Here is a 23,688-nt window from a genome sequence, read left to right on the forward strand (position 1 = left end):
CCCTGCAATTGCCTGCCTGAGGTTATCACCTATTGTATGTTACGATAAACGATGAAAGCCTCCTGTCTTTTACCAGGGTGACTCTAAGCCGAGGTGTTCAAATTGTGTTTATATATGTACAGGGTAATCTCAGTCTTCACTTTGAAATCCCTTCTGGTTGTAAATTTCAAATGGTTATTCCCAATGATCATGAACCTCTGAGTTCTGTGACGTGCCAGTGTCAGCGAGGGTGTCCTAGATCAGGTTGATTTTGAGTTACTGGCCACCGTCCCTTGTAATTTGGGCAGGAGTATGGAGAATTATGTGTCGGAGACAGCAAAACTTTCCATATGTTTTTATGGTTCTCAGCAAAGTGAATTTTAAATCATACCTGAGTGTTGGCCAAATGGATATTAGATTGAGGGCATCAGGAGCCATGGAACCTGCTGCTCAAAGGAAATAAATTATGACACATGTTAATGGAGCCTGGTAGCCTGTCACATGGCATGTTTATGTCCTGAAATGAAATTCACTCTGGAGAGCAGATGGTTCAAGCTTTTCAGGGGGTGGATGGAATTGTTAGAAGATTAAAGGCAGTGGTTTACTGACTGCACTGCAAGCATTTTGTGGGGCATCTCTGGAGGGTCCTAGAAACACAGGGTTGCTATGATGGACACGTTTCACTTTTGTTGCTCAGTTAACATTTAAATGATGTTGCAAAAATCCAGTTCAGCATCTCTAAGGTGTATTCCAACCTATGTTATGTAGGTGGGCGACAAGGAAAAAGTAAAGGAACATTTCACTACTTCGGAAAAATGTAAAAACATTTCAGTCTCCTCTAAAGGATAGTGGCCAAGACCTTTGGATTTTACATTTCTAGTTTTTTCTGTGGTCTTGAGAACATTCGAACCTTCATTTTAGCTTCACTCACCCCTTGGGGTATTGATTGATTTGGCTCAGAAACCCTGTGTGAGGTAGATATTACCTCGTGTGGATGGCTCTGTGACTGCTTCCCACTGTAGAATCACCACTTGTGGGAAATGTGAAGAAATTTACAGGGAAAAAATTGTATACCCTTCCTGTAGAAAGTTCTTTGATGGTAGCACAGGAAGAAGAGGGGCCGACTCAGCATGTGTCTTCTGCTTTGCAATTCTGCAGGTGCTGGATCATGATGTTTCAAAGGAGGAACCGGTCACCTTTCACTTCCTGGCCAAATTTTATCCTGAGAATGCTGAGGAAGAGCTGGTTCAGGAGATCACACAACACTTATTTTTCTTGCAGGTACACTAGCCCATGCTACCCCCCAAATTCTGAGAGAATACCCCCGCCCTCACTGTGGTTGCAGAAGCATCCTGCATGAACCTCTCAGAGTCAACCACAAATGCTTCCACATTGCAAAAATGTTCTGCCTGTAGATAGTCCCTTTGGGTCTGTAAATGGAACAAAAATCTTCAAAATAGAACTATACCTGAGTGATGAGAATTGGTGTCAGATGAAATTGCAAAGGTGTGATGATGAAGCATGGGTAGAATCAGCTGCCTAACCTCAAACCTCCCAGAAGATGGGTCCTGTTTGCTTCAAGCTAACTTGAAAGTGCAGAGAAAGTCTAAAGAGAGCTCATAAAGCAGTAGTTTAAAATCCGCTTTCATTAAGACAGGACTTCCGAATGCCAGTGACGCTTGATTTGTCTCGTGTCTGTGATACTTCCAACTTTCTGCTTCATGCTACTTTTGTTCTATAATTGTCTTCTTTCTCCTTTGCTTCCTCACTGGAGTGTAAGCCCCTTAAAGGCAAAGCTCGTCAAGTGTTCAGTAGGCATCCCTAAGTAATCACTCAAGCAAATTGAAGAAATTAGGAGATGCATAATTATAGTTTATTGACCATCTAGGGGAATGGGGAGGGGAATTAGTCAGAGGGTGATGGAAACCTTGTCAGTTTTGCCTGTGTGCTTATTGTTTGGTCAGAACACCTCCCTGATCTCATGGCTAGTTGCAATGATTGGCAACAGGGCTGCCTGTGTGGCCGAAGGTGCCCACTGTCAGTGATGTTAAGATTGCAGTGAGGGTGTTAATTACATGATTTCCCAGAACTAGACGTGTAGTCTGTCACAGCAACCTTGTAATTAATTTGAGCCTCAGTATGTTGTGTTTGGTAAATATTAAGTGAAATGTAATAAACCCCCTAAGTAATTTCTTTTACAGAAAGTTTCTGTCGTGCGCAGACACACACACACACACACACACACACACACACACACACACACACACTCACACACTCACTCACACATGCAGTATATGGCAGATTTCTTTCTAGCATTTTCAAGTCAAAAGATAGCCCTTTCATTTTTTCTGTACTGTGGCTTCTTTTTTTTTTGTTCCTTTGAAAAGAATCCAAGGATTTGAAAGTTGCACTACTTCAAAACATCTCAGGTTTCATTTTCTCTGTAAGAATATAAAATGAGTTTTAAAACCTGGAAAGAATTTCTTTGTGTGAATGAAGCCACATAAAGACCTTCAAGGTCCCTGAATGTCTTAGTGTTATAGAAATGGCTTTCCTGTAAGCTCTTGGAAGCAGTAACTATCCCTCATATGACTTTAGCTTGATTTTCCTTCACACTGAAATGTTAGGGTGTTTTATAACAAGGCAAAATTTACTACTTTTATGAATCTGGTGACTGTTGACATCTGTAAAAAGAGTTGGCTTTCCTTTTGTGTTTATTTCAGCGTGTCCTGCATCATGCAGTTTTCTTGCCTCTGTATCGGGATCGTGTGCTGCACCATTCCAAGAAATTAAGTGCAATGAGATATGTTAATTCAACATTATGGCTTAGGAATTATATTTCCTGGACCTCACGTGTACTTAAAAGTGTTGAATCGATCAAATTTTATTGCTTCCTTTTTCCTTAGAGCAGCACATTGAAAGTGATGTTTTTTTCTGCAGTCATAATTCATGGCCTTGGTGGCTTTTGTCTTATGTTAAGACTTAAAAGTAGACTTCATTTCCTCCAGCACTGTGAGTGCTCAGCAGGGACCGAGGCTGTAGGCATCCTCAGAGGTTTCCTGACACTTCTCTAGTTCGCACCTCTCTGTGGCAGCCCAGATGTCAGGCTTTGTTGTAATCATGAAGATCACATTTACTCCTCAGCCTTGATCTTGAAGAGATGAGTTTTTTTTTTTTTTTTTTTTTTTTTTTTTTTTGGCAGTGTTGGGAATCAAACCCAGGGCCTCATGCATTGCTAGGCAAGTGCTCTACCACTGAGCTAAACCTCCCAGTCCAAGATGAGGGGTTTTTATGTGTGGCCATCTGACCAATAACTTCTCAGTGACTGAACTCTCAAGTGGTCTGCAGCAGTTTAAAAAAAAAAAAAAAATTGTCCCCTTTGTCAGAAAATCATCAACAGACTGCCTTGACAGCCCTCATTTAGAACACCCTGAAGCCATCTGCTGTGACCAGCCTGCGCGACTCACTTCCTCGCGCACAGTCTCATGTCTCCCTCATTGCCCCTTTCAGGTGAAGAAGCAGATTTTAGAAGAAAAGATCTACTGCCCCCCTGAGGCTTCTGTGCTCCTGGCTTCTTATGCCGTCCAGGCCAAGGTAGGTTCAAAGAAGAAAAATGTACACTTCCTGGACATGAACTCGTGCCACAGGATGGCTCCTACCTTCTGTGTCTTTGGATTTTCACAACTTCAGAAAGTCTCGCCCTAGGAAGTGAGATGTCACAAAATTTGTGGACTTGGGGCAATCTATCGTCACTGTCCCAATTTCTGTATAGTCTGTGTGTGTGTGTGTGTGTGTGTGTGTGTGTGTGTGTATACAAATGATAAGTGTATCATTCTAATGAAGTAGAATTCATTCTACAGGAATTCATTCAGAAAGATAATTTTCTGTGTAATTTCATTATGTACATGTGGTTCATTACATTCACCATACCAACCTCTTTTTATTAACCAGGAAAAATGAATTTATGGTCTCTAGTTATGACCAAACTTGGCCTTTAGTTTAGAAGGGCCCGGGTTCTCCCTCCAGACTCATCTTCTGAAAGCCAGCTGCCCTAACGTGTAGGGTCCCCGCCACACCCTTAGAGACAGCCCTGCGTCCACTGCCTCTCACAGGCATGCGCACTGATAATGTGTCTAGACGACGCTGCATGTGGAGCTGTCCAGCTAGCTGAAAATCATTCACTCTCACTAACTCGCTACCGACCAAGAGTGGTAGGGGAGACACAGCACTGAGTCTTGTGGGTTTTTTGTTTGTTTTAATATTATTTTTTAGTTGTAGATGGGTACAGTACCTTTATTTTATATATTTATTTTTATGTGGTGCTGAGGAGTGAACTCAGTGCCTCACACGTGGTAGGCAAGTGCTTTTCGATCTATGATCCCAGTCTGAGTCTTGTGTTTTTGTCCCTTCTATTCTTATAAGACCAACAAGAAGAGCATTAGCCCAGGGTGCTTCACGTCCCTCAGATTTCCCATGTCACTCACACACCATTTTCTCTTGGTCTCCAGCTTCCTGCCTTTCACTGAAGTATAAGATGTCCTCAGACACTGATGACTTGTGATTGTAAAGCATGATCTTTTCAGTTATTTTCCTTTTTCATTACAGGTATCCGCAAAGCCACCCCTATCGTGTTAGAAAAATCAATACAACATTCTTCTTAGCTCACTTTTTTTGGGTAACAGGATACAATTTCTTATCAAAGCCAGGAAGTAACTGGTCTGTCATTTGAGTGGGTGAGCGGGGGAAGGTTGTACGTTGTCTTGATGATCTGACCAATAGGCACACCAGAGTCCGTTTCATCATTTGATGACTAGTGGAATATTTGCTGAGCATTCACCAGGCCTGAGGGGGTGGGGTTTGTTGAATGTCAAAGATGTAGGCACCGAAGCAATATCTGCCCTCTGTGATTTGCCCAAGGTCATTCACGCAATCTTGGGTAACGCTAAGGACAGAATTCATGGCTTTGGGATTACATTTTGTGCCTCCCCTATTCCACTTCTCTGAAAAATGAGTAATTGAGAAAACAAAAAACAGGCCTTGATTCAACTAAAACATATGCTTCCTTTTATGCTTTGATCAAGAATATTAGTAACAGGAAAAATGTGTCCTTTCAATCAGTATCGCCCCAACAGTGATGAAGTAGTCATTGTCACTTTGGTTAAATCTGGGCACTGCCTGGCCCGAAATGGTTCTTTTTCACACGCTTTTGCTCTAGTGTAGGGGAGACCCAAGCTTTCAAGGACACTGCCTTGGTTACAAAGGCTACATTTTCTTTGTGTGGATTTTAGGCCACAAATTCAAAGGCCACCTGTGGGAAAAACATCACTTTTCAGGGAACCAGCAGATGTTTGCTTAAACAGATTTCTCTGTAGGAAAGCCCTACTAATTTGGATCCTACTAATTTGGAGATGAAAGTGATTCACAGACAACATATGTAGTTCATATGGAGGAGGATGTTCTAACTATTTTTTCCGGTATAAATTTTAAGGATCTTACAAATAAAGGTAATCTATGGCTTAAATCTGTACTGGGGAAATTCTTACTGTAGCATGCTTCCAGTTTCTAGGACTGCTGCTTAATATTAAAAGGATATCTCTGATTGTAATATTAATAAGATCTTATGTATTCATAGTAAGCTTTTTGTTATTGCAGTTGTTTTGTTTGTTTATTTGTGGTTCTGGGGATTGAACCCCGGGATGCTCTTTTTATTTTTCATTTTGAGCTACAATCCAAGTCTTCCTAATATTTTTTGAGATAGTGTCTCAGTAAGTTGCCCAAGCTGGCCTCAAACTTGTGATCCTCCTGCTTCAGCCTCCAGAGTAGCTGGAATTATAGGCATGAGCCACCATGCCTGGCTTGTGGTATTTGACAAAGTGCTATGACAAGAATATTTTGCAAGATACTCCATGTAGTCTTTTCTGGAAGCCAAGCTTGAGAGTGTTATGCCTGATTTGCAGATGAGGTTATTTACAGCTCAGAAAGTATTGGTGATTTGACCAAAGTCACAATACTTTGAAGTTAATTCTGTTTTATGGAATGTATATCCCACTTATTTTTTCTTTTGTTTTTTCAGTGCTTGGGATTGAATCACAGGCATTGTGCATGCTAGGCAAGCACTCTACCACTTAGCTGCACCCCAGTCCTGTAGCCCATTTCTTTCTTTCTTTCTTTTTTTTGGGGGTGGTGGTGGTGGTGGTGGTGGTGGTGTTGGGGATTGAACCCAGGGCCTTGTGCTTGCAAGGTAAGCACTCTACCAGCTGAGGTATCTCCCCAGCCCTGTAGCCCATTTCTTGATGGAAAGGATTTGAAGCAAAGTAGAGCTGGGTTAGTGACCCTGGTGTCCCAGCTGCCTGAATCAGGACTTTGCTCTCATTCCTCACCGTCTTGTGAGAGGGAGGTCTGTGGAGATCAGGCATTGCCTTTCACTGATTTTACTTTCATTTAGGTAAACACAGGTAATCCAAGCTTTTCAGTAAGTCATACTGGTTTCTCCAGTATACAACTTGTTTTCTTTCACAACTTTTCGGAAACAGAAAGAAACTTTAGAAGTATGGAGGGGAAAGCAAATTGAGCTCATTAACACCTGGAATGTAATTATGCACAAGTGTATTCATTACAGTATTTCGGCTGTTTCAATGATAGAGACACAGTTGATTCTAAAGCATAAAGAAACAATTATGCTCAAGGTATAAATACAAATATTAATCACATGGTTCAGTTAACAAGAATCATATTTCTTGGTTAGAGTTGAGTTATGCTGTAATCAAAAGTATGGGAAGAGTTTCTTTGGTCCTTCACATGACAGCACCATCTTGCAATGTTTAAAACACCTGTTGGATTTTATATCGACAATTTGGTGTTTGAAATATGTCCTAATTAAAAATGACTTTGGGAGAGAATGGTGTATGTGATTTACAAATCTTTTGGTGTTACATATAGCCTTTCCATGTTCTGAAGGAAGAAAAGAATGGTGGGAGAAGACATTTAGTTTTCTTGCTACTCTTTACTGTGATTAGTGCCAAAATGCAAGTCAGTTAGAACACTGAGTATAGGTAGAGATTGGCATAGGTTGAGTCTGGAGTTATCTGTAGAGGAGCAGATCATAAAAGGTCTTAATTTTATCCTATGGGTGCCTGAGAGTCTGTGAAGGATTTATTTTTTGACAGAACCTAAATTTCCTAATACTGACACAGTGAGATTAAATCAAAGTGGGAAGTGGTTGGCTGAATGAGAAGAGATGGCCTTAAAAATAGCTAGGAGGTAAAAGTTGATTAAGTGGTGCTGTACTCTGCATATCCTTTTACAGATTGATATATTTTCCCCATTCATCCTGGATTTTGAGATGTGTCCGTGTTATATGTGTAGGTGTAGCTCATTGATTTGAACTGCTATTTGGTACCATTCATAAATAAACATGGTTTATTTATCCATCCCCCTTCTGAGCAAGAAGTAGATTGTTTCCACTTTTATCCTATTATAAACAGTGCTTTGCTGAAAATCGTCCTATATTGTTCCTCATGTGCATGTACAAAAGTTTTTTTTTCCCCTTAAGGCAAAATTTTAGAAGTAGAATTTAATAGAATTGACAAAAGATGTATACCTAAATACAAGTCTTAAAGTTTATAGGAAAAAGACAAAGTGGGCATAAAGCATGTGAACAGGGATCTTATAGAAAAGAAAGTAAGAATGGCCTGCAAATACAATCATCTTATTCGTAATATCTAATTCCAGAATATTTCCATCACCCCCAGAAGAAACCCCGTGGCCATTAACAGTCTTTCCTAACCCCTGTCCCCACCCTATACCCTGGCAACACTGATCTGCTTTCTGTCCCTGTGGATTTGCCTGCTCTAGACATTTCATATAAATGGAATCATAAATACGTGACTCTGACATATCACATCCTTTTCACTTAAAACTGTCAGAATAGATAGACCTGCCTTCTTCTGTTTAACTGCTGTACAGTATGTCATGAAATGGAGGGACTGTGGATTATTTAAAGATATCTTTCTTTGTGGATTTTTTTGTTGTTGTTGTTTTGTTTAAACAGATGCAGTGAACATCCTTGTATTTTGCCTCTTTTGGGCATATATTACTAGTATTTTGTTTTTGGCACAATGAAGTTGAAGGAGAAGAACATTTAAAATTTAATTAAGACTAAGTTAAAGAAACCTGACACAAAAGCCACATGACATAGGACTTCATTTAATTGAAATGACCACACTAGGCAAATCCACAGAGACAGAAAGTAGATTTTGTGGTTGTGAGGGGGCAGGAGGGGCTCGAAATTAGAAATGACTGCTAGTGGGTATGAGATTTCTTTTTTTTTTTTTTTTTTTTTTGGGGGGGGGTGCTGAGGATCGAACCCAGTGCCTTGTGCTTGCAAGGCAAGCACTCTACCGACTGAGCTATCTCCCCAGCCCCCCTGAGATTTCTTTTTTGAGGGTGATGGTTATGTTCCGGAATTAGTGAATGTTACAAAACATTCTGAATATGCTAGAAAAACATTGAATTGTACACCTAAAATGATAAATTTCATTACAAAAATTTCAAATAGATATTGATAGAAATTTGAAAAACTTCAAATTTCAACTTACTCTCTGAAAGAATACTTCCAGCAATAGTACATTAGATTACCTGTTTTTTTTTCACATCCTTTGCAACCATAGATGCTGATCTTTTAAATTTTTGCTAATCTGATAGAAAACTAGATTTTTTTTTAAATGTAGTACTGGGGATTGAACCTATGGGTGCTCTATGACTGAGTGACATTCCCTGCCCCTCTTAATATTTTTTTGTTTTGAGACAGAGTCTCATTAAGTTGCTAAAACTGGCCTTGAATTGTGATTCTCCTGCCTCAAGCCTTCTTAGTTGCTGCGAGTACAGGTGCACACCACCAAGACTGGCAGAAAAATATTTTTAAAAATTTGCACTTTCTCAATTGTCATCTGGGTTGATAATCTTTTCATAGATTTACTGACCGTTTGTGTTTCTTTTATATGTGAAGCAACTGTTGATGACTTGTACCTTTTTCTACTGTATTGCTTATCTTTTATTTTATTTTATTTTGTGGTGCTGGGGATTGAACCCAGGGCCTTGTGCTTGTGAGGCAAGCACTCTACCAACTGAGCTATCTCCCCAGCCTGCTTATCTTTTTCTGATTGATTTATTGAAGCTCCATCTGTTGCAGGTATCAACCTTTTGTCTGTTTTTACATATCACGCTTGTCAGTCTTTTGTTGTTGTTTGGAGTGACTTAGAATGGTTTCACCAACCATTATTATACACATGCTCTCTCTTTGTTCTGATATTTTTATGGATTTTCATTTATAGGTTTAAGTCTTTAATCCATCTGGAATTTAGTGATGTGTGTGATAAGGATCTATTTTTCTGTATATTCCGTAAACAAATCTTTATGTTTTGTGAAATCCTGTTCAGAACATTCAATCTGATTTTGCATACATAGAAACAGAGGAAATTCTTTAATATCCAGGAAAAGCCCCACTTAAGACTATAGGGACTGGGGATGCAGCTCAGTGGCAGAGTGCTTGCCTAGCATATGTGATCTGGGTTTGATCTCCAGCACCACAAAAAGGAAAAAAATAAATAAAGAGCTGACTCTAGCCACTCTGGAAAGCAGTGTGGAGACTCCTCAGAAAGCTTGGAATGGAACCACCATTTGACCCAGCTATCCCACTCCTTAGCCTATATCCAAAGGACTTAAAATCAGCATACTACAGAGATACAGCCACATCAATGTTCATAGCTGCTTAATTCACAATAGCCAGATTGTGGAACCAACCTAGATGTCCTTCAATTGATGAATGGATAAACTGTGGTATATATATATATATATATATATATATATATATACAATGGAATATTACTCAGCCATAAAGAATGATAAAATTATGGCATTTGCAGGCAAATGGATGAAATTGGAGAATATCATGCTAAGTGAGATAAGCCAATCTCAAAAAACCAAAGGACGCATGATCTCGCTGATAAGCGGATGATGACACATAATGGGGGATGGGAGGGGTTAGTGTTAGGGTTAGGGTTAGGGAGGGGGTCAAGAATGGAGGAAGGAAGGACTGTATAGAGGGAAGAGAAGGGTGGGAGGGGTGGGGGGGAGGGAAAAAGTAACAGAATGAATCAAACAGCATTACCCTATGTAAATTTATGATTACACAAATGGTATGCCTTTACTCCATGTACAAACAGAGAAACAGCATGTATCCCATTTGTTTACAATAAAAAAAGAGAATACATCATTCAATAAAATTAAATCTTGTAAATTAGTATTCACTAAAAAAAAAAAAAAAAAAAAAAAAGAGTTGACTCCAAGAGTCCTTTAAATGGTATACTCTCTTCTTGAATTTAAATTCAATTATTTATATCAGGGGTAGATTCAGGTGTTGTGAACCTGAAGTTTATATAAACTTAGGGACTTCTCTTTAATAAAGAATACAGAATTGTGACTATGAAATTAGGCAGAGGCCCATGCAGGTACAGAGAGCTGAAATCCTAGCTTTTTACCTTCACAGTAAATTCACCCTAGATATATTATCAGAATGCGCCTGTTACATAAAAGGATGAGGAACTGCTATCTACATCTATGGAATGATATGACTTTTATATTCACCACTACTATAATTTCAGGATTTTCCCCCCTTCCTTTGTGTTTTAAAGAGACATTTAAGAGCAGGCAAATACATCAAGGTGGCTTTAATGTTGTGAGTGGAGTTAGTCCAGTGGAGAGGTTCTCTCTGCAGAGTCTTTGCTACTTCTGCATTGCTCAGATGTAATATATTTGATCAGTGGAGTAGCTGGAAGCTTGGTATAATTTAATAATGGGGATCGTTAATCTTGCAAGAACCTGAATTTACAACTTTAACTTTGCATATCTGCTTACTTTTGCATTCAAGTTTGGTGGGCATTGTTGAGAGGTTTGCAAATGCAACTAATAGGACTTTCTTTGACATCCCATGCCTTTAAAAACTGGGGAGGCAAACAGTGACAGGTGACAACTGACAGGTGATAATGCAGAGCTGACTTTCACCAGGACCCAGGCATTGTGCTAAAGGCCTTCCTGGCCTGCCTTACTTTACCCTCACCAGGCACTTTTACACCCCTTGCTTTACAGATAAGGAAGCTGAGGTTTGGAGAAGAGGGTACCTTACTTAAAACCTCAGTGGCGATACTCCAGAGCTCCCTTCAAGTGTTCTCGTTTGACAAATAAGAAAACATACTTTGAGAGATCTAAGATCTTTGACATCTGGTCATGTGTCAAAGTTTTTATTATTATTATTTTTTTTAATGTTTTTTAGTTGTTGATGGGCCTTTATTTTATTCGTTTATTTTTATGTGGTGCTGAAAATCGAACCCAGTGCCTCACACATGTGAGGCAAGCGCTCTACCACTGAGCCACAACCCCAGCCCTCAAATATGGTTTTTATTTTTTTATTTTTTATTTTACTTATTTATTTATTTATTTTTAATTTTTTTTTTTAGTAGTCGATGGACCTTTATTTTGTTTATATTTATGTGGCGCTGAGGATCGAACCCCGTGCCTCACATGCCAGGCAAATGCTCTACCACTGAGCCACAACCCCAGCCCTCAAAGATGGTTTTTAAAATATTGCAAATATTATTTCATTTAATCCCAATAAGAGTCCTGTAAAATGAGCACTAATATTATCCGCATTTTACAGAAGAGAAGACTTTCCAAGGTCATATAGCTACCAAGTGAAAGAGCTGGGATGAAACTTTAAGCATTCAGAACCTCTTACCTTTGTTCTACAGCTGCCTCTAAAATCCGGGTAAAGCGCCATACAAGTGGGGCATGGTGGTGCACACCTGTAATCCCAGCGGCTCGGGAGGTGAGGCAGGAGGATCTGAGTTCAAAACCAGCCTCAGCAAAAGCAAGTCCTAAGCAACTCAGTGAGACCCTGTCTCTAAATAAAATACAAAACAGGGCTAGGAATATGACTCAGTGGTTGAGTGCCCCTGAGTTCAATCCCTGGTACCCAAAAAAATACTCCTCCATGCAGTTAAGGCTTTTTATATCTCTGGGCCTCTGAGAAGTAGGGAGAAACCTGGGTTCCCTGTAGGTTTTTTTTTTTTAGGGTGATGCTGAGAATGGAACCCAGCATCTCATGTGTGCTGCAGGGCAAGTACTTGATCAATGAACTACACCTCCAGCCCCCGTTTCATTTTTGATGACTTCCTGGTCAGGCTTAAAATTTCTAATAAAGAAAGGAACATTTTTTATTTTTTTAAATCAGAGAGCAAATTTCTAAGTCATTGTCCCTGGAGGAATAAATTAAAATGCAGAACCCATTTCCAGCCCTACTAGTGACTTGCTATGCAGCTTTTGCAAATCAGTTAACCTTTCACTCATTTCTTTGTACGGTAGGAATGCCAATGTTAACATCAGATTTTTCCAAAGCAGTTTTCAGAGCCTTGAGCGAAAGGTATTAAAAATATTGTCTGCATTATTCCCAGCTCCCACCTAGCAAGTGACTCCAATTACCAGCCACTTAGAAGCATTTGTAGGTAAGACTCTTATCACACCTTGCTAATCACAACTTTCACAGTTGTGTTTTGTTGTTTCCATTTAAAAACTAACATTTTAGAAGTGACTGTTTTCTTTGAGATTTAGAAAACATGACTACATTTCCATACAAATGTCACATTCTTATTAGCACATTGCCCATCCATCGCCTTGTGGGATTTTGCAACTCTGTTCATAGATAGAATCAGCTTTGTATTTTCATTCAAGGATAACAAACTAGCAAGGTTGAAATCTTGACTTGTCATCGGAATTGAATTGCTCCCGGGAGCTGGGAGAAGGGAATGAGACAGTTGAGCCCTGTTCAGAAATGGCAGTAGTCTTTAGAATCTCAATCGCCTGCTCTCCTTTCTTCTCCTTCCAGTATGGTGACTATGACCCCTCAGTGCACAAGCGGGGGTTTTTGGCCCAAGAGGAATTACTTCCAAAAAGGGTAAGACATCAAATTTTCTATTTGGGATAACATAACGGAGACATGGTCTTAAAGAAAGCTAACTAAAGGATTTCAAGAAATGTTAGAAGTATATGGCAAGCACATTTTCCTAAATAGTTTGTAATGAATAAATCTTGAGTAAAGAGTGTGGGATCTCTGTTAAGCATATGAAAAAGCAAAGGTTTGTGGAGTTAGTTTGGTGTTGCCAGGATGAGCATGACCTGTTTCTTTAGTGTGATGACTGCATATCATTGATTCCCAGGGAGGTACATGCAGCAGTTTGTGTTCAGCTCAGAGAATTAAGCTGTTTGCAGCCTCAAAGGGTGGATAGAGGAGCTGAGGTAGGGGTGGGCATTGTGATTTTTAGCATCGTTCATCTTATTCATTAGCCACAGAGGCAGGCCCTCCCTCCCTTTGGCCGCTTCTGATTTTACAGCCCCACTCATCTGTTGGTAGGTAATAAAGGTCTGCTTCTCACCTCTTCTGGCCTTTGCCTGTCCTTTGATGGCTTCCATGCAGGCAAAGGCACAGGATTAGTGAGCATTGCTGCACTATCAGAAGTGGTGTCTGGGGTATACAACCCAGGCAGGAAAGGTGGGCCGCTGCCACCCTGGCATGCACCAAGGCCACCTGAGGCGTTCTGCAGTTTCCAGGTTGTTCCTCCAATTGAATGGTGCTTGTATATACACCCACCACTGCGTGTGACTCTCTCCCTGCTTGTAGCTTTTTAAAAATAGCTTTGCTGTTTTGTAAAAATGATGCATAATTATAAAAATGGCAAACAATACCAAACTTACTTTGTGTGTAGATTAAAAAAAATTTTTTTTAGTTGTTGATGGACCTTTATTTTTATTTATTTATATACAGTGCTGAGAATCAAGCCCAGTGCCTCACACATGTGAGGCAAGTGCTGTACCACTGAGCCACAGCCCCAGCCCCTGGGTGTAGATTTTTAAAAACTGTTTACTTATTTATTTTGCTTCTGGGAATGGAACCTAGGGCCTTGTACATGCTAAGCACATACTACCAATGAACTACATTTCCAGTCCCTATATCATATGATCTATAGATTCTGAGTTTAATACTTTTTTATTTTGGTACTAGGGATTGAACTCAGAGGAGCTTTCCCACTGAGCTACATCTGCAGCCCATTTTGTTTTTTATTTTGAGACAGGATCTTGTTAAATTGTTTAGGACCTCACTAAGTTGCTGAGGCTGGCCACAAACTTTCAATCCTCCTGCCTCAGTCTCCTGAGTCACTGGGAGAATGGGTGTGTACCACTGCGCCTAGCCCTGTGTATGGTTTTTATTTTTCTCTCTTTGGGTAGGTAATAAATCTATACCAGATGACTCCGGAAATGTGGGAGGAGAGAATTACAGCTTGGTATGCAGAGCACCGAGGCCGAGCCAGGTAAGGTCCCCTTAATTGTTGGTTTACATTTCCTTATGGCCTTTTTTTTTTTTTTTTTTTTTTTTCTTAAAGAACTGCAGAACTAGGACATGCGTATTGAACAAAATGCAGTACTGAAGTACTGAAGCATATAAAGAAAAATGGGGAGCTGAGACTAATGTCAGTTTTCAGTTTCATGTGCATCTTTTTTTAGTACATTGGTATAAAGTGGGCATGTGTACTGCCATCAGGATGTACAGACCTATTGTATTTATTGGTATTTAGTTCAATTTTAAGAATTGTATCGTATAGATAGGCACTGCTTTTGCATCCAGTCCTCTGTTGGTGGCATTTGGAGTACCGATAGGTTTTTCACTTTTACAAAAAGTTCTGAAGTGCCCAATCTCATATCGCTACATGATTGTGTGAGTAGTCTAAGGATAGATTCTCAGAGAAGGAAATGGCTAGAAAAAGGATGTGAACATTTTGTGTTTTAACAGGTACCACCAAATTGCCCTCCAAAAAGACTATGCCTGTTGGTAACAAGTCCATCAGCCCACCCCAGCCCATACTCAGTACTTGTTAGTTTATCAATCTATAATTTTTGTAAACTTAAAGGTGAAAATTCATATCATGTTAAAATTAACATTCCCCTGGTCACTTTGGAAATTGATCATCTTTGCATTAGCCTTTAATTTTTTTTTTTTTTTTATCTCTTTAAATCAGCTTCCTACCATGTGTCTTTTTTCTTGACTTTTAAAAACATGTTACTTGAATACCAAGAAGTGGACATACCAACTTTGGATTATGCAAAGCGGGGTGAGGGGGTTGGGAAGGACGGTAGAATGAGACAGACGTTATTACCCTATATACATGTATGAAAAAAGTAAAAAAGATTTCCTGGTTTTAAGTAACTATGGTCACTGTGATGTATCACTTGGGGGAAGTTGAGTGAACAGTACATGATCTTTTCCTATATTATTTGTACAACTTTGTTTAAATCTATAATTATTTCAAAATTAAAAGTTAAAAAAGGAAAAAATGAAAAATAAAAAGAGTGAACAAATCATTAAGTATACAGATTGATCAATTTTTACACAGTGAAAACACCATGTAACCCCAGGGAAGAAATAGCCCATAACTCCTCTCGTTTTTTTCCCCAAAAGTAACTGGTTCCCTGATTTCTAACTCCATAGATTAGCATTGCCTATTTTATTTTATTTTATTTTTTGCAGTGCTGGGGATTGAATGCCAAGCCTTTTGTATGCTAGGAAATCACTCTGTCATGGAACTACACCCCCAGCCCAGAGTTGCCCATTTTAAACTCTAGATAAATACAGTTTCTATTTTTCATTCCTCATTTCTTTTGCTCAGCATCATATTGCAAGATTTGGGCTTGTGGCATGTGGCAATAATTTTCTCATTTTCATGGCTGTGCAGAATTCCACTGTGTTAATACACCACAAATTATTTATCCATTCTACCATTGAAGGACATTGAGGTTGTTCAGTTGTCTCTTAGTTTTTGCTGTTACGATAATGTCAGTTTCCCAAAGTAATTGTATCAATTTATATCAGGAGTGTGTGTGATTTCTGGTTCTTCCACCTGCTTGCCAACACTTGGCATTCTCTCAGGGTGAATTTTTAAAATACATTTGAGAGCATTTTGTGATCAGAGAGAAAGGGAAAAGGACAAGGTCATAGGGAGACTCCAGTTAAAATATTTCAATACCATTACCTATTTGGGAGTTTTCTGCAAGTCATTGCTGCCTCAAGAGCTTCCTTTAAATTTGACTTACAACTTAGAAGTAGGTGACCTGGCTTGGGTTTATAGCCCCTATAGCTCTTGCCCTAACCTCCAACAATACCTCAAGAAATAAAATCAGGAAAGTAGCTGTCAGGTGGCTTACGGAAGGAGTTGTTCATTACCAAAACTTTATAAGTTAAGGAAGTACACAAAGATAAGGCAACAACTTAAATAAAATGTGAACATCCAGATCCATTTAAGGATAGAAGGTTAACATACTATGTATTTCTCTTTTTTTGACATGCTGGGAATCGAAGCCAGGGCTATGTGCATGCTAAGCAAGTGCTCTACCACCAAGCTACACCCCCAGCCCCCAAGTACTTTACTTGAATCACTTGAGACAAGTGTCACCATTCACCAAGGTCAAAATGTGAAATTGAAGCCAAGAGACAGCATAATGAATCTGTTTTCCTGTTTTTACGGGGATGAGAAATTCTGCTTGTGTTTAATAGACTCAGGGTTGAGAAGAACTTTGCCAGTACGGGTCCAGGGAAGTGGCAGATTCAGAATGCTCAGCTTGGCGGGTGTCCACCCTCTACCCTTGCCACTTAGCTCCAGTGACAGTGTCTTCCATTCTCCTCACAGGGATGAAGCTGAAATGGAGTACTTGAAGATAGCTCAGGACCTGGAGATGTATGGTGTGAACTACTTTGCGATTCGGGTGTGTTGCGCCTCCTGAGCTCCCTGGCTAGCAAATAGATGCTGAACCAGGGCCAGACGGCCAAAATGGGTTACTTCTTTATCCCAGGGTGGTAGTCTTTTGCAGTTCAGTGGTAAAGAATAAAAGACAAAGGGAGAGGGTCTTAGAGCTTGATTTTCTATTTTTGGAATTCAAATTAGATCATAGGTAATTAAGTGGCTTTGGAGCCTTGGGAGACTGGGCCTTTGCTCTGCTTCCTAGCAGAAGCCTGTTGGGATGCTGGGAGTGTAACATTTGATTATTTCAGGCTCTGTGCGATCCAGAGAGCACCTGGAAATACTCTTGCCCCACGGCCCACTGAGAGTGAAGCTACTTTTATAGACTGCTGATTTGTTTGAGTGGGACTCCTGTTCTAACTATGAGGCTAATTGTTTTTATTCAGACCATTAATGATCTATTCTCCTCTGGGAACCCATTGCTTCTTCAGAGAGAGACATTTGTGTTGAGCCAAAGTCTGGCCCTTCTAGCCTGCCTTTATTTTGTGGGCGGGTTTGGTTGGCAGATGCAGAGTATAGGCAGCTTCTTCCAAAGGAATACATGCAACGTGCCCAGGCATTCATGGCTGGTAGATGAGTCACGTAAAAAAAAAAAAAAATCTGTCACAGTGGTTTACCTTTATGATTATGATTATGCTCTGCTTTCCCCTTTGCAAGTTCCTACAACATTTGTATTAAACTGGGGTAAATGGAAACATTTTCAGTATTCTAGAATAGCTTTTTACTTAATTTACTCATCTCCTAAATACAGATTTTGATGGATTACTTTGCATAAAAAATAAATCACACTGAAATGTTATGCTATTTCATATACTAAACAGGTGCCTAAAAGATGTTTCATTACAATGTAGAAGGTGATTTTAAAGTTTCATTAATTTGTATTTGCTAATTATTTGTTTTGGTAGTTGTAGATGGACAGAATGCCTTTTATTTGTTTATTTATTTTTATGTGGAGCTGAGGATCGAACCCAGTGCCTCACACGTGCTAGGCAAGCACTCTGCCACTGAGCAATGGTCCCAGCACCCAATTGTCAGCTTTCTTTTAAGGTCAAACTAATTTCACTAAGTACTGTGTTTTTGTTAACCCAACTACTCTTGTCCCATGTGCCTCCCACTAGATTCTATAAAACTAGCATTTTATAATCCTCAAAAAGTTCCTTATTAGGGACTATGTCTACATCAGTCAAGACATATTCTAGGGGCTGGGTTGTGGCTCAGTGATAGAGTACTAGCATGTGTGAGGCACTGAGTTCGATTCTTAGCACCACATATAAAAAAATAAAGGTCCATTGACAACTCAAAAAAAAAAAAAAGACATATACTATTGGGTATGTATGTTTCTTATATTGAGCAACAGACAAGGTTAAAGATTATTTTAGATGCTTTGCTGTTAGAGTTCCTGAAATTCCACCATTAACCAAGGAAGATACGTACTCAAAATAATTTTTTTAATATTTAAATTTATTTTAACTGATATATAAAAACATAAAAATTGTACATATAATGGGATAGCATGTGGCAAAACCAGTTAGAAAGGAGCTGCTTGTGTTCCTGCTTCTCTGTTTAATCTCTAGAAGTGTCAGAGTCATAATGATAGGGGGCAGAGGGCAAAATCCTTTTTTTTTTTTTTTTTAACTTAAACTTAATAATCAGAAACATAATGGAATATCTCATTTTCCAAAATGTGCTATCGATGTATTTTTGTTAACACAGTTGTTTTAAAAGCTTTGCAGACGAGCAGGAGGCTCTCTCATGGCTTCGTGATAGCACCTGACTTCAGGTGTTAGAAGGAGTAAAGAGATTCATCTTGGAGTCCTCGCTTCTCCATCTAACACCTGCTGTTAGATTGGTACTTCTCGTCACAGTCCAAGCACCTTCTCAGTTTGCAGATCTGTTTTCCTACCCTTGAGTCTTGGTTCAATTTCCTTGTTGTCAGCATGGGGTCTGGAGCGAGAGTGTCCTTGTGTGGGGAGCTTGTTTCTACTGCCAGACAAGGGCTGGACCATGGTGCTGGCAGGTGAGCCTGTCCTTGAGAATGTGGGGCCCAGGGCACTTTTCCTGGTTTTCTTGACTGCTGACCAGGATGGCTGACAGAGATATAGCATAAATACCTCTGTATTTAAAAAAAATAAATATTTTTTAAACTGCTATTGACTCAAGAATTTAAAGAAATAAAATTAGAAAATACAAATTAGTGAAACTTTAAAGTCAACCCTTTGCATTATAATGGAATACCCTTTAGGCACTTGTTCAGTTTATTTCAGTATGTCATATACACACACACACACACACACACACACACACACACACACAAACATAAATTTAATTAATTTATATATAATTCATCAGACATATTCTAACATTTAGTTATTAAATATTTCAAACATAGAGGAAATACTCATATATACCTACTAATGAGTTTCTACAATTAACATTTTATCATCCTCGAGTATAGTATAGTAAGACTACATTAAGACTGCATGTAACCTAAAATGAGACCATCTAGTCCCAGCATATAAAATTTTCTAGATATCCAAAAGTCTGTTCTTTTTTGTTTTTGGTCCTGGGGATAGAACCCAGGAGTGCTTAACCACTGAGCCACATCCCTTTTTATTTTTTATTTTGAGACAAGATCTCACTAAGTTGTTTAGAGCCTTGCTAAGTTGCTGAGGCTGACCTCAAACTTTCGATCCTCCTACCTCAGCCTCTTGAGTTGCTGGGATTACAGACATGCACCACCACATCCGGTCCACCTGTTTTCTTAACATGGGAAATATTTAAACTTATGGGTTTTGTTTGTTTGTATGTTCTTGTTTGAGGGGGAGTCTGGTGGTGTTTTGAATCAAACAGGGCCTCACTTATGCTAAGTCCTCATCGTGCCACTGAGTTACATCCCCAGACCCAAATCTACAGGCTTTAATTCTGTATCTGTGATAACCTGGTTATTAATTAGAGGTAATAACACTTAGATTACCCCTCCTTTAGCCATTGAGCCAATGATAGGAGCTCCTAGTGATCCTTATGGGGAATACACAAGTCACCATGGTATGGTCGTGCCTCTGTCTGTCCCAATCCTGGAAGCTGGAAGCCTCCTGGGTTACAAGACAGCTGTGATTTCTGTGGGGACCTGTTGAAACTTGTCAGCTGTAACAATGTGTGCCAGGTTTTGGAAAGTTGAATAAAATCTTGAGCTGGAGTTGACAGTGGCCGCTCTTTATTGACTCTACAGAATAAAAAGGGCACAGAGCTGCTGCTTGGAGTAGATGCGCTGGGACTTCACATCTATGACCCTGAGAACAGGCTGACCCCCAAGATCTCCTTCCCGTGGAATGAAATCCGAAACATCTCGTACAGCGACAAGGAGGTAGGATGTGTTTGAACTACAAATGCTGCCAGTGGCCCAGCAAAATGTCTTCTCCTATCTCCCCACTTGCCAGAGCTGCCCCAGCTAGGCCGTCTCCTTGTCATCAGTGAAAGTCCTCTAATTCTCAGGCTTTGGGATCTTGGTTGTTGATTTTTAAAGTATTTACAGAACAGAACTGGCATCCTTTCTTTCAAAGGGCATCACTAAATCCCATTATTGATTAATGAAAGCATGGGAAGCTCAATGTGTCAGGGTTAAACCCCAAAGAACAGTTAAAAAGGAAAAAGGAACATTTTCTGATTACTTGGCTTTCTGTTTCCGGTGATAAATTTACTTTGTATTTAAGCATGGTCTTCTCTCTCTTTGTCCAGTGCTTGATTTGATACAAGTAGAAAAAATATATATGTTCACAAACACACACACACACACACGTATTGTGTGTGTGTATCTCTCAGCATTCACTATTTATTTTTCAATTATTTCTTTTTTTATTTTTGTTTTCCACACTTTTTAGTGGGTACATTATAGTTATACATGATGGATTTATGATTACTTATTCATACATGTACATAATATAACAATATAAATTGGCCAATGTCACCCTCAGCATTGACCATTTAAATAAGGAATACTCGGGCTGGGGAGATAGCTCAGTTGGTAGAGTGCTTGCCTTGCAAGCACAAAGCCCTGGGTTCGATCCCCAGCACCGCCAAAAAAAAAAAAAAAAGAAAAAAAAAAAAAAAAAAGGAATACTCATAGGGTTCAAATATTCCTATACAGGAGAATAATGAATTTTCCCTAATGCTGTAGGCTATAGTCCTCTGTTTACTCATTCATTACTCCTTCTCCTCCTCCTCTTCCTTCTTTTTTTTTTTTAAAGCTGGGGATCAAACCTAGAGCCTTGCACATGCTAGGTGAGCACTCTACCACTGAACTCTACCCCCATCTTCTACAAATGATTTTAAAAGAATTAGGGAGAATCTACTTTGGCTAGGTTTTGTAGCACAAAGATGTAGAAAGCCCAGACTCATGGGTTCAATCACCAGTACTGCAAAATAGGAAAAAAAAAAAAAAAAAAAAAAACAACAACACAAAAACAAACATACAAACCAGGTGCAGGACCGAGGATATGGCTCAGTGGTAGAGTACTTGCCTACACTGTGTGACACCCTGGACTCTGTCCCCAGCGCTACAAAGATAAAGGATGGATAGATAGATAAGATAGGTGGGTGGGTGGATGGATGGATGGATGGATGGATGGATAGATGAATGGGTAGATAGAAAATAAAACCAAACCCAGGAAGTTCTAGTCAAGTAACAACTCAACCAGGATAATAAATAAGTGCAATGGGAGGAACTGACGACAAAGATGACGACGATAGAGTGCTTCTATTTACAAGCACTTTGACTCTGATTGAATCCTTGTAAGAACCCTGCTGTAAAGACAGGAGCTGTGTTTTCAGTAACCATGTCACACCAGGAAGCAGAGGTGCAGTGACTTCCATCTGATGAGTGCAGTAGCAGGAGCTGGGAGCCACAGTGACTGATGCCACGGCCCTGGCTTTATAGGGAGGCCTCGAGGCTGGGCCCTTGAGAGCACAAGACACCAGGTGGCAGTGGGTGGGAGGTAGCAACCTGGATTGTGTTCAGTACCTTCCTGGTGCCTGCATATCCAAGGCAGGGTGGGGAGGAACACAGTGATGGTTGTGTTTTGGGCACAGAACCCCCAATCCTGGGCAGATTTCCTGTGGGTTCTTCTTGTTTGTTTGCTTTTCTCGTACTGGGGATTGAACCCAGGGGCACTCTACCACTGAGCTACATCCCCACCTCTTTTTATTTTGAGACAGGATCTTGTAAAGTTGCTGAAGAGGCTGGCCTTGAACTTGTGATTCTCCATCTCAGCTTTCCGAGTCTCTGAGATTGCAAGTGTGCGCTACCACACCCAGCTAGATTTCCTGTTTTTTTTTTATTTCTTCATAGCAAATTGAGGAATGGAACACCAGGCTGTAGTTTCCAATCTGTGGTTGTAATCTACTCAGCCATGCTTGATGATGCCAATTGAGTGTCTTAATCCCAAACATTCTGACTTTGGGCTTTTGAAAGTAGTTAGCTCAGGAGGTGAACATCAGGTAGCTCTTTTTTAAAAGTACTTAAATTGAAAGCTCCACATGACTTAAAGCAGTAGATGTGCCTCAATGTGGTAGTTCTTCATCTCCCAATTTCATAAAGCTCCGTTTACTGTACATCATACATTTGTGTGCTAAAGGCCCTCCAAACACTCATTTTCAGAGAACCCGAGGATTAAAGTCTCCCCTACTACGGCCTGACATAACAAACTCTAATCTACCCTCTCTGGGGGCCAGACACTGTCAGGTTCCATCCTGTCAATAACTCATGGTAAGCCGACCTCAAGCTGCCTCGGCATAATAGGAAGTAGTCTCGGTAGTTATGCATGACAGCCGTGCTGTCAAAACAGAAATGTTAGTTTATTTTAAGTCATCCATTGATTCTTTGTGTACTCTCTGCCATGGCACAGAGCCTGTGGTTTCCCCAGTACTTGTGGTTTCCCACTGACAGCTCCTGGGTTTGACAGCAAGGCCAGAAATAAGCTCATGAAATTTACAAATAGCAGCCTACACAAGAGCCATACTGCTTCTAAGTTAACTTGGCCAAAAGCGAAACAAAGGCTCATTTTCTGTCCTCAGTGTGCTAACTCTTTGTTGGACAATATATCATGACAAAGAAATACTCAGGACTATGTTTTCCCCAACATATTTATCTGCTAATCAAGCTAGAGTTTTGTTTGTTTTTTTTGTGATGCGGAGGACCAAACCCAGGGCAAGAGAATTAGGCAAGTGCTCCACCACTGAGCTACACCCCCAGCCTGATACTTTTTTCTTCCCCTTGCAATGCTGAGGACGGCGAAGCAGTCTTTCTTGGGATTGAATATGTAGTTTTCAGGCGTATCTTTGGAGTCAAGGATCTGTCTGGCCCCCTTAGGAATGGTTGTGAGTACAGTTATATTTGTTCTTTCTAGGCTTTCTTGCCAGGGGTCTGGCCCTAGCACTACTAGGCTGCCACCCTGTCCTTATCATTCATCTTTCTCTGCACTTTGATTTCAGGAACTAGTTTCAATCTTCTATAGCAGTCCATTTATCTTCTTCATATTTTATGCCTTCTGTTAAGAGCTTTTGTCAAATTTGCCCAAGTTCAGAGAACTGTAATAACCTCCTGTATCCTGTCACATCAAATCTAAACCCCTCTGTTTTTTACTCTTCAGCATTCTCCCCGACCCACCCCAGCCTCCCTCTGGTCTGAGCCCACTGCAGTTATCAAAAAGCTAATTACAACACACACACACGCACACGCACACGTGTGCATACTCTACCCTTCCCCCCCCCCATTCCTCTTTCTTGCCCTGTCCAGAATACCTCTCCACCCTGCTGT

General features: G+C 40.0%; 1 protein-coding gene across 6 annotated transcripts in view; it reads left to right on the top strand.

Annotated features, from left to right (window-relative positions):
* Nf2 (NF2, moesin-ezrin-radixin like (MERLIN) tumor suppressor) overlaps window positions 1–23,688 on the top strand; it is an 83,938-nt gene that overhangs the window by 28,353 nt on the left and 31,897 nt on the right. For all 6 annotated transcript variants that reach the window (XR_007109785.1, XR_007109784.1, XM_047560799.1 and 3 more), the window contains exons 3-8: window positions 1,138–1,260; window positions 3,490–3,573; window positions 12,917–12,985; window positions 14,314–14,396; window positions 16,767–16,842; window positions 20,107–20,241. Coding sequence is in view for 4 of the 6 variants with exons in the window: in XM_047560799.1 (XP_047416755.1) it covers window positions 1,138–1,260; window positions 3,490–3,573; window positions 12,917–12,985; window positions 14,314–14,396; window positions 16,767–16,842; window positions 20,107–20,241 (570 nt within the window). In the remaining 2 variants the exon portion in view is untranslated. The remainder of the gene's footprint in view (window positions 1–1,137; window positions 1,261–3,489; window positions 3,574–12,916; window positions 12,986–14,313; window positions 14,397–16,766; window positions 16,843–20,106; window positions 20,242–23,688) is intronic.

This window comes from Sciurus carolinensis, chromosome 8 (assembly GCF_902686445.1).
Source record: "Sciurus carolinensis chromosome 8, mSciCar1.2, whole genome shotgun sequence".
Classification (NCBI taxonomy): Eukaryota; Metazoa; Chordata; class Mammalia; order Rodentia; family Sciuridae; genus Sciurus; species Sciurus carolinensis.